This window comes from Symphalangus syndactylus, chromosome 18 (assembly GCF_028878055.3).
Source record: "Symphalangus syndactylus isolate Jambi chromosome 18, NHGRI_mSymSyn1-v2.1_pri, whole genome shotgun sequence".
NCBI lineage: Eukaryota > Metazoa > Chordata > Mammalia > Primates > Hylobatidae > Symphalangus > Symphalangus syndactylus.
The window spans coordinates 57939439-57951148 of NC_072440.2; the positions used below are offsets into that span (position 1 = coordinate 57939439).

General features: G+C 57.1%; 1 protein-coding gene across 8 annotated transcripts in view; it reads right to left on the reverse strand.

Annotated features, from left to right (window-relative positions):
• EMID1 (EMI domain containing 1) overlaps positions 1-11698 on the reverse strand; it is a 55273-nt gene extending 43575 nt beyond the window's left edge. For all 8 annotated transcript variants that reach the window (XR_008652723.2, XM_055254400.2, XM_055254398.2 and 5 more), the window contains exons 1-3: positions 11448-11698; positions 2571-2684; positions 1974-2077 (exon numbers count right to left, since the gene is read on the reverse strand). Coding sequence is in view for 7 of the 8 variants with exons in the window: in XM_055254400.2 (XP_055110375.2) it covers positions 1974-2077; positions 2571-2684; positions 11448-11548 (319 nt within the window). In the remaining variant the exon portion in view is untranslated. The remainder of the gene's footprint in view (positions 1-1973; positions 2078-2570; positions 2685-11447) is intronic.
• Positions 11699-11710: the final 12 nt, after the last annotated feature.

Below are 11710 nucleotides of genomic sequence, written 5' to 3' on the forward strand. Positions count from 1 at the left end.
AGCCCGGGCTGCTGCAGGCACACACAGCAGCTTGGTGCCTTTTAGTGACGGTGCCTTTCCCTCCGAGTGGGCAGGAGAAGAATGCCACCTGGAGTGCAGCACCCCCAAGCCCAGGGCCCTTGCACAATGACTTGCACAAGCACGGGAAGTCCCCGGCCCAAGGCCATGCAGCTGGTGTGCGGCAGAGCTGGCCTGGCCCAGGAAGCCTCAGATATCCCATACCCACGCTGGGACCTGAAGGCCTCACAGAGGGAACTGGCCTGGCTCCATTGCCTGGCTCATGCCCCTGCTTTAGCATCAGCAGAGCCCCCAGCCCTTGGCCTGGCTCCTGGACTCACGGCCTCCAGCAGCTAGATTCAAGGGCATGGGTGCCGTCCCCACCTGTCCTCTCCCTCACCCGCTCCCTGAAGGCCCCAGAGACCAGGAAGGTCTGCCCTTGGGAGGGGAGCCAGGGACAGAAAGGCCTTTGTCTGGGGAGGCCCTGCCTGGGCCCAGGCAGCCCCCATGCCCTGGGGATTTGGCCCTCCCCTCCACAGCTCCTCTGTGGTCTCCTTGGCAGCCCCCGCTCCTGGCTGGCTCTCCTGCCCCTCGGCCCCACCTGCCTTCCCCTCTCCCTCCCACCAGCGACAAGAGGGTGCTGTTCCTGGCTCGCCTTCAAACGTCTGTCCACCCGCTCCAGCCTCCCACACCGGCCCTTGTGGCTGCCTCTCTGCAGGGGTGTTTGGCATGGGGCGTCTCGGCTCTCCCTCTAGTCACCCAGTTTCTCCCCGGCCTCACTGGGTACTCCTCTACCCCATGTCAGAACCTGCCAGACCCCTCCCCACTGCGTGGTGAGTTCTGAACCCCATCCCCATGGCTGTGTGCCTCTGGGCACTCCACTCCACCTCACTGGGCCTCAGTCACCCTATCTGTGAACTGGGCTGTTGAGGGTCCCCGGGAGGTGAAGTGTGCAAATCTCCCAAGAAACACCTGTGAGCCGTGGCTTCTGGAAGCACCATGTTCCTTTGAGTCAGAGGCTACATTTTCGCACATTTGTGTTTCTGGAATTGGGGTATGTCCTGAGACTGATGTTCACGTTCATGTGCTGCTTTGGCGGCCCTGAATTCTTCTGTCCCTTGAGCTGTCTCTGAGCCTGGTTCTCAGGATGGTTCTGGGCCAGCCCATCCTCTTTAGCACCATGCTTGGAAACACAGCTCTTGGTGTCCAAAAATCTGCTGCTCACGGGTTCAGCCAGGCAGTGAGGATGGGAGGGGCCTGGGCTGCTCAGCAGAGGGGCAGGTGCCTGGAGGAGAGGAGAGGGTTCTGCAGGGGAGAGTGTGGCCAGGCTCCTGGGAGGCCCAGGCTGCCTCCTCTGTGCCCCTGCAGGGTGCTCAGCCCTGAGCCACCCAGAGGTACACACAGTGAAGCCAGGTGGGGTGAGAGAAGTCCCTGAGCCTGGGGACATGCTCCGCACACAAGGGCCCAGCCGAGCCCTCCCATCCCTGGAGCCCAGGGATGGGGGGCGGGGAGTACAGCCTGGCAGACAGACAGAGGTGTGTGCCCCTCCCCTTCCTGAGCCTCGGTTTCCTCATCTGCAGGATAGGTAAAACCATTCTTACCTCTCTGACCCATGAACTGACTAAAATGGTTCTTTGCTTCCCTGTAATGTCTGTTATCGTGTCATACAGAAATGTCTGGATGGGTTTTCCCCGAGTGTGGAGGAAAGACTTAGGATGGCATGACTTAAAATGTGAGCTATGCAGCATGTATAATATTCTTCTGGGGGTCCTGAGAGTCTCCCAAGAGGCAAGCGGTCACCGTAGGGGGCAGGGGGGACAACAAGCACTGACTGTGTCTGAGCCAGGCTCTGTGCAGCTGGCCCCAGCAGGCACGGTACTGTGCATGACTGTCTAACAGTTCACGGCTCCATGCACCTGCAGGGAGGCACCTGGCCTGCTGTCGCGGGGCTCCGGGAGCCAGCCAGGCAGTCCTACCTTCCTCGCAGCTCGCTCCCGAGTGCCCAGGGCAGCACCTCCACTCACGGGCGGTCACTATCTTGTACATCACCTTGTATGTGGGTCTCACCACAGTTCTGTAGCTGAAAGAGTCCCCAGGTGGCCCAGCTGAGACAGGGTCCTCCATGACCTCTCCCACTGCCCTGGACACCCATGGGGACAAACCCAGAGCTTCCAGGATCCTCTGCTGCCTCCAGGTCCCTTTGGAGGCTCTCTCCTCCTGTATTTTGGGATTCAGCCCTTCTGTCCCGCCCCCCGACCTTGCCACAGGGATTGGAGATTGGATACCAGCTGGACAGGAAGACCCTGCAGACTGGGCTGGCCTGAGCCCAGCAGTGAATACTCACTGAGTAAAGGAATGCAGGCAAATGGTGTATCCCTCCCTCAGGAAGCCCTCCAGGTGCTTCAACAGCACAGCGGATAGGCTGAGAATGGTGTCGGCTGATGCTGCCTTTGCTCCGCCCACCCAGGGGTCCAGTCTTCCCCCCACACTCCCCATGCAGTCTCACAACCAGGCCTTTGCCCAAACTGTGCCTCCACCTGGAATGCCATCAGCTCCTTCTCCACCTCATTTACCTGCTCCCCGGACAGCTCATGGGCCAGGGGCAGTTCTGCAGCACTCGCTGAAGGTAGGTGCCATTCTGCACATGGCATGAGATGGTGCGGGTCACCACATAGGAGCACCAGTTCCTGAAACAGACCCAAAGAGAGGAAACTCAGGTACCATGCGGGGTCCCCTGCCGGGGACTCCGGGAGGATGAGTGAGGACGTCCGTGTTCTCTTCAAGAGCCCTGAATCCCCAGGCAGCGAGAACCCCTGAGCTTGCAAAGTCATTTGGGCCCAAATGGCTGGTGGGAGTTTCCGTGGCTGAGGGGTGAATGCCACGGCCCTGGGGGTGGGGCTGTGCAGAAAGCTCTCGGTAGGTCTTGAGGAATGAACAGCAGGGGAAAGATGGAAGCGGGCCATCTTCCCCTGAACTCTCCCTCCCCAACTTCTCTCCTCTCCAACTTTGACCCATCCAGGCCATCATCAGTGCCTGGCTCTTGCCTGGACAACTGCAGTGAGTGGCCTCTCCATCTGCCCCTCGGTCCCTCCCTAGAGGGAGTGTCACAGAATGGAAACCTGCCTATATCCTTGCCTTGCCTACCCAACTCCCCAACCCTCAGGATCTCCTGTACCCACACCTGCCCCAGGCCTTTGCTGGTGCTGGGCCCTCTGCCTGGAGTGCCCTTCCTCCGCTTCTCCCCATGGCACCTCCTACCTTCAAAGCCCGGATGTGACGTGGCCTATTCCCTCCATCCTTTCCCATCTCCACCCTGACCCAAGCAGTTCTGATGGTGCCCTGCCCTGGCTCCCGCAGCATCTGCACACCTGTCACACTGAATTAAGCTGTCAATTTGTGCCTGTCCCCTCCGCCAGCATGCAAGAGGAGAGGCCCTGTCTCACTCATACCCATGTCCCCTCTGTGGGATGGCTGGGATGTGTAATAAATGCCCCAAGCCCAGAGGACTGACTTCTCCAAACACCAACTAATAATCAGAGTGCACTGCACGTATTGAGCACTTATTGTATGCTAAGGGTATTTACACTATCCTCTAATGGTGAGTGAGGAAGGTACCCCCACCCTGTTTTTACAGAGGGGAAACTGAGGCTTGGGGAGGTGAAGACAATTGCTCATGTCAGCTGGTGCATGGAGGAGCCAGATTTGAACACAGCAATGTGGATGGCCTAGCCCAGCCTCTGACTCCATCCCAGAGCCTCAGCTCCCGTCTTCTCCTCGTCTCCTTGAGCCACGGTCTGTGGCTCTGTGAACGCCCCGGCCTGGGAACCTGCTGACCCCAGGCTTGAGGGCAGGAAGAAAGTCTGGGAGGGGTGGGGGACCCAGGCTGAGAAGGGTCACCTGAAACCATCCCTCCTTCCCCAGCCCCTGCAAAAAGCACAGGGCCTGTGACCCTGTGCAGGGCTGAGGGCTGCTGAGCACCTGGAATGTCCCGGCCGTCACAGAGACTCCCATGCCGACCACAGTGCGGCCCCCACTCGCTGCAGCCCTGCCCCCACCCCAGACCACCAGAAGGAGAAACTCCTGGACCAGGACGAGGCAACTAACTCAATTTAGGGCCCTGTGGAATTCCCTCCATCTTTCTGTGCCACACCGGAATCAGTGCTGGAAGAGGAAACAACCTAGGTACAGTCCTGGAGGTGGGAAGGCTGGGAGAAGGGATGGTTCAGTTTGGCCCATGAAGCAGGAGAAGCTCAACTGAGCCCTCGGCCAGCCATCCTATGCAGAGGTGACAGGTGCCTGCCACAGCACCATCAGAAATGGCACAAGACTGGGAACAGCCTAAACAGCTATGGAGCCACCAGACACAGGAAACCAGATGCTGTGACAAAGCCCGAGGTCTCCGCGTGCTGACCTGAGACCCAGCTATCACACCTAGTTACAGGGAGAAAAAAAGCAGACAAAGACTAATGGATATACAGTGATTGCATTTCTATTACATTAAGAGAGAGACAGAATGTCAACTATTTACACGTGCGTGCACATGTACAGATATGTGCATATAAAGTAAGAAAAAAATGACACTCTTTTCTCAAACTGCCACCTCTGGGAGCAAGGAGGACTTTCCATCTGCTCTGTCTACTACACGAACAGTAGCTATGTTTATCATGCTTGCTGCACACCAGGAGCTGTGCCCAGAGCCTTCCATGTGTTCGCTCAGTTAAATTCTCACACTCTATTAAAAAGCCACTTCAGTCCGGGCACGGTAGCTCACGCCTGTAATCCCACCACTCTGGCAGGCCGAGATGGGTGGATCACCTGAGCTCAGGAGTTCGAGACCGGCCTGGGCAACATGGTGAAACCCTGTCTCTACTAAAAATACAAAAAATTAGCTGAGTGTGATGGTGGGAGCCTGTAATCCCAGCTACTCAGGAGGCTGAAGCAGGAGAATTGCTTGAATCTGGGAGGCAGAGGTGGCAGTGAGCTGAGATCGCACCATTGCATTCCAGCCTGGGCAACAGAGTGAGACTCCATATCAAAAAAAAAAAAAGCCACTTTACAGATGGGAAGACTGAGATTCTGGGGTCCAGGACGTGTCCCAGGCACCCATGATAGGTGGCACAGTCAGGGTTGGAACTCAAGTCCCTCTGGCTCCAGAGCTTGCACTTTCAATCCTAGGCTAGAAGTGTTTCTCCTAATGAGTAGGTGAAGATTTCAGCTCTTTTGGAGGCTGAGGCAAGGAGGATCACTTGAGGCCAAGAGTTCAAGACCAGCCGGGGCAACATGGTGAGAACCCCATCTCTATAAAAAATTTTTTTTTAATAAAAAAAAAGGTCAGATGCAGTGGCTTACGCCTGTAATCCCAGCACTTTGGCAGGCCAAGGCAGGTGGATCACTTGAAGATCAGGAGTTCAAGACCAGCCTGGGCAACATGGCAAAACCTCATCTCTACTAAAAATACAAAAATTAGCTGGGGGTGGTGGTGTGCGCCTGTAATCCCAGCTACTTAGGAGGCTGAAGCAGGAGAATCGTTCGAACCTGAGAGGCAGAGGTTGCAGTGAGCCCAGATTGTGCCACTGCACTCCAGCCTGGGCGGCAGAGCGAAACTCTGTCTCAAAACAAAAAAAAACCCAGAGGTGTGGTTTTGAACCTGTTAGGGTTGAATATGGAGAGTAGGGGCATAAGCCCCATTAGAAAATTGCTGTGAATCGTGGCTCATCTCCAGAAATATTCATAAAACTTGGTGTACAGGTCAAGGGGGTTCAGAGGCTCCTTGAAGCCTATGTGACACTCACCAGGCTGGCCCAGGGGCTTCGTGAGTGAAGGAGGGAGGGAGGAAGAGGACAATCTGGGCAGAGGACAGTCGGAAGCTCTCGAGACAGGAAAGGGCCCCTGGACACAGAATGATACACTATGCCAATGAGCAGATGCAAACACACAGTGCCTGCACACGCAAATGCACGCACACACATGCACACACGGGCAAATATGCATGGCAGTGAGCACGTGCACACAGACACACATAGGCATATGTACACACAATGCATGGACACACGTGCTCATGCACATGCACACAGATCCACACAAACACATAGACACACACACATGCACACACAGGCACACAGGGCAAATATGCATTGCAGTGAGCACGTGCACACACACACAGGCATATGTACACACAATGCATGGACACACGGGCCTCCATGTGCACACACAGATCCACATAAACACACCGCTACATACATGCACACAAATGCACACAGACAGGCTAAGGCAAATCCAGCAGGACACTTAATCACAGAAATGACCGTCCTCCCTGCACACAAGTCCATACCTGCAGAAACAGGGCTCTGTGCCCTCACACATTCACATACACACACTCATCGGCTCTGTCACATGGACATAGACAGACCAAAGCAGGCCCAGAGGGGCACACAGTCACAGTCAAACCTTCTCCCCGCAAATGCGTCCACACTTGCACACACACTGACACACCTGCACACGCACACACACACGCATGCCCTCTTGCATGGACGCAGATAGGCTGAAGTTGTGATCTCTGGACATGTCCACACAGGGCCCCACAGTGCTCTCATTCATGTACACCCATGCACACGCAGGCACATGTGTACACACACACACACTTCTCACATGTACACAAACAGGTGAAGGCAGGCCCAGCAGGGCACTGTTGACCATCTTCTCACACATATCTATATAGGCATGCACAGAGCCATCTGCCCTCATACACACACATGTGGACAACAGCCCTCACATGCCCAGCCCCCAGACTAGGCCGGGAGAGGTGGGCCTGTGATGGTCCACAATGGCCAGAGCTGTCCTTCTTTTTATCAGGGGGAAGCTAGAGAAAAAAAAAACAGTGTTTTTCCTTCTTCTTCCTTAATTAAAATCTCCACTATTGGTGCGTGCCTGTAGTCACAGCTACTTGGGAGGTTGAGGTGAGAGGATCGCTTCAGCTCAGGAGTTTGAGGCTACAATGAGCTATAATCATGCCACTGCACTACAGCCTGGGCAATAGTGACACCTTGTCTCTCAAAAAAAATTCTTGGCCGGGCGCAGTGGCTCATGCCTGTAATCCCAACACTTTGGGAGGCTGAGGTGGGCGGATCACCTGAGGTCAGGAGTTCGAGACCAGCCTGACCAACATGGAGAAACCCCGTCTCTACTAAAAATACAAAATTAGCCGGGCATGGTGGGGCATGCCTGTAATACCAGGCAGGAGAATCGCTTGAACCCAGGAGGCAGAGGTTGCGGTGAGCCAAGATCGTGCCATTGCACTCCCGCCTGGGCAACAGGAGCAAAACTCCGTCTCAAAAAAAAAAATTTGCCATGTGGGTCCCTGCCTGGTTGCCACAATCTGGACTGTGCTTGAATCCTCTCCTTAGGAGACATGGAGCTGGTGGCCGGCTAGCCAGACCTTTTGGACAGGAGAGGACACTCATGCCAGGTGGAGTTCAAGTTTAGTCCCTTGCCCCCTCCACCTGGGGATCACTAATAATTACCCCATCCCCCACCTTGAGGACCCCAGCCCCAGGACTCCTAGCATCAGCCCGAGCTCCTCCACAGGGTCCCAGCCTGGCCCTGCCACCCTCCTGCACCTCTATCCACCTTCCAGGGATAGCAAGAGGCTCTTTCTAAAGTGCAGACCTAATGTTGCCACCACCCACTATGGAGTCTGCAGCCCACCATGACTCCCTATAGCCCTGCAAGCGCTGCCCTTCACTTTTTATTCTGCTCGCCTCTCCTGCACACTCATGCAGCCCCTTCTCCCACCTCTGATCTTAGCATATGAAGATCCCTCTGCCTGGAAAGCCCCTCCCTCTTGCTCCAGCCAACTCTTATTCATCCTTTGGGTCTCAGCCCTCAGGCCCCGACAGGGGTTGGGCATCACCCATTAGCCACTCACAGTAGCCCTGGGCTTTACTCACTCACACAGGTGCTGGAGGAGGGCATGAGCTGGGACCAAGTTTGTGTAGGGCTCAGCCTGAGGACGCTCAGCGAGGTTTGTTGAATGACTGAATGATGGAGAACAGGCAGCAGCTCCTGGCAGAGGAGCTGGGACCCGAGGTTTCCACACATGAAGGGACCCATCCCCATGTGCTCCATCCCTGCAGCCCCTGGGGGCTTCCTTCCCTGGGGTGTGGTCATTGATAAGCTGCCCAAGAGCTGGATGAGGCTGGGCAGTGGGGTGGGTGAGGGCAGGGGCTGGGAAGAGGCGGCATTTCCCTCCTGGGCCCAACACTTCTGCCCACTCAGCACCTTCAGGCCCCCAGAGGCCTCCAGGAGGGGAGAAACAGGCCAGACCAGCTCAGCCTGGCACCGGCCACCCCCACAAGGGCCCCCCACCTACACCCACACTCCACCCCCTGCCACGAGGGGCCCAGGGGACTTTGTCTCTGTAGGGCCCAGGGCTGCGATCCGGAACAGTGATAGGGGCTAATTGCAGGAGGCAGCCAAGTGGGCCCGGGGCCAAGAGCTGTGATGAAAAGGAGAAGAAAGAAAGGACCGGGTGGGCGGGGGTGGTATGATGAGAGCCAGAGCCCCACAGTGGGGGCGAAGTTCCAGCCCTGGCTCTGCTGCTTCCTACACTGGTGACCTTGGACAAGGCCCTGACCCTCTCTGGACCTCATTTTGTCCGTCTGCAAATAGGGACAGCAGAATTTCCTCCAGCGGGGGAAGCTTCACTCAAAGCCCTTAGCACAGCGCTAACAGCTATTGTTCATTCCTGTTCCTGGACTGAGGGGCTCAGGCCCAGACACGGGCCCCACACCCAGCAGCTGTGGTCCAGGGGCTTCCCTGGGGATTGGGGACACCAGCACAGTACTTTCTTCACAAGGTCTTCCCCTTGGAATAGGGATTATCAGGTTCTGCATTTTACAGAGGGGGAAACTGAGGCTCCAAGAGAAAGCACCTACCCAGGTCACCCCTGTGGGCATCAGCTGGGATTGGAGCCCCCTAGAGAGAGGCTGGGGCAGATCCCCTCCATTTGAGAGCCCTCCATTCTCCCTGATCCTAGGATTTGCCGGAAGGAAGCCGGTGCTGTAGGGGCGAGAGATCTGGGCTGGTGAAGGCTTGAACCCTCAGCTGAAACGCTGAGATGAGTGGTTAAAGGAAGCGGACTCCAGGCTTAGAAGGACCTCAGCAGGGCAGGAAGCAGCCCCAGGGGCAGGGACAAGCCAAGGCAGCTCTGCATAGCCCTTGGGCACCCTGGTTCCGGGGGTCTCCATGTGTCACCACATTCCTGAGGCTGGGGGCGGCCCCCTGGATGCCTTCCCAGGCCACCCCTCCCCATGACAAGGCCTCTTTTCTGCGTCTGGTCCCTTGGCTGCCAAGGGGTGCCTGGGGTGCTGGGGTGTGGGTGGCAGGAAGGTTGACAGGACATGACATCCCCATGCTGTCTCCAGCAACGTGGGGATGGGGCCACAAGTGGAGGTCCTGGTAGCCCACAGACTCCTCAAGCTCCAGGTCCCTACCCCCATGTGACATGATTGATAGCAGGAACCACTGCAGGTGAGGCCCCGTGCTGGTCCTTCCCACGAGGAAAGAAGGAAACTGAGAGCAAAACTGAGACCCATGGCCAGGAAGTGACCCACTTGAGGTCATACATCAAGTCTGTAACAGCAAGGAATTCTGTCTCCATTCTGTCCAAGGTTGGAGCCCCTAACTCCTAATCATGACTACAAAATTTTCCTGGTGCCCCCAAGCTGACAACCTCTTTCTCTCTTCCAGGAAGGCTGCTGGGGAGAAAAAGCCACTGGATTTGGAAATTGACTGGTCTGGATTGAGGTGCCACTTTTCCTCTGTAGGCCTCAGCCTCCTTATCTGTACAATGGGTGCAATAGTGTTGCCCACAGGGCTTTTGGGATGCTCAGGCTACTGTGATAGGCTTCTGTTGACACATGGAGTGACAGTCCCCAGTGACCACCAGATACCTGGTTATAGCCACCATCTTGCTCCCACCCAGGAGACCCTGGGAGGTGAGGAGCCCAGGCTGGGAAGCCCTGCCTTGAACTGGCTGCAGGGCAGTCTGGGCCTTAAGCTGTCGCCACCATCATCCTGAGCCTAACAGTGGGATTTCTGAGTTCACAGTCTCTGTCCTCTTAGCATCTGGGATCCTGGCGGCTCACATCCATGCTCTGGGCAGGTCAAGTTCCCTCTCTGAGCCTCATCTTCCTCCTCTATGAAACAGAATCATAAAAAGCATACCTCCAAGCAGCTGGGAAGATTCTGGAGCTGATGAATGCAGGTAATGGGGCCAACTCAGGCTAACTGTTGTCTGCACACAATATAGGTGGTGGCTGTAACATCTGCCACACGTCCACCCCTGTCTCAGACAACTGCTCTTCTGGCCTCTGATGCTTCAACCACCTCCATCCTCCAGCCCTGCCCATGTCAACCACTCTTGCTAGCCCAGCAGGGGCATGCTGGCCCCTGACCACTGGGAAAGGAGAATTTCTGAAAAGAATTAAAGAATTGAGGCCGTAGGGGGTGGGGGCCGCGCAGGCCTTTGAATGGGATGAAAAGGCCTGGAGAGGCCTGGCTACTCCACATTGTCTGCCTTGGACAACGGCGGCTGGCCTTTAAGAGGGGACCCTGGCTGGGGCTGCAGCCAGGACAGAGGCCAGGGCAGGTTCAAACACTGTCATCAAGGACAGAAAGGCAGATTTGCAACCCAGCTCTTCAGTGAATAGCCCATGAGTCTAAAAGATGATGCCAATTCCCTAGGGTCTCAGTTTGCTTAACCGTTGAATGGGCACAGCTTTCCCTACCTCATTCGGTCCTTGAAGGATTGATGAGGACACTATATATAATAATGGGCCCCACCATGTCAGGTTCTGGGAGCTCCTCCCTAAAGGCCAGCAGGGAGGAGATTCCTGGCCGCTAGGAGAGCAGAAGGAAGACCGTGCTCCCTCTTTTCTCTGTCCAAAATGCCAGGTCCCTGGGGAATCTCCGACACTGACCCATGGGCTGTGAGACTCCACCCTGGTCCCTCCTCCGAGGGAGATAAATAGCCTGGGTACAAAACAAACAAACAAAAAACAAAACAAAAAACAGGAACAGGGAAAAGGGGAGAGACAGTCCACGAAGGGTCGGCTAGCGGGTGTCATAGGCCTTTCCCAAGTGCAGGGGGAGGGGCCCTAGGGACAGGGGGACAGAAGGGCTAGGGCTTCGCCCTCGTTGCGCCCCTTCCCCCTCCTCTCGGGCTCCTGGGTTGAAAGGGAGGGAGTAGGGGAGGCAGCCAGCTCCAACACATGGAGTAGGGGACCCCGCACTCGCGGGAGCCTCAGCCGGACCGCGGGATGGCCGTGTCCCTGCCCTCACCCGGGCTGGGGACTGGATCGCCCTCCCGATCCCGGCCCTTCCTGGAGGTGGTGGCGTGTGCGCGCCGGGACCCCGGGCCAGCGGGGTGCAAAGGCGCGGGGAGCTCTTACCTGCGTCCAGAGAACGGAGCTGCCCCGATGCTCCACGCAGCGCCGCCTCCCGGGAGCAGGAGCCCGAGGCAGAGCAGCGCCCAAGCCCACGGGCCGCCCATGCTGCACCAGGCGCCCTCCGCGCGCGGCCCCTCGCGGTAGCCGCCCCCAGCCTGTCCTCCCCGCCCGCCTGCCCGCGCCGCCAGCCGCCCCGGACGCGCGGAGCCCGGTTTCCAGCTCCGCGGCCGGAGGGCGGGCAGGAGGCGGGCGGGGGCGGGGGCGCG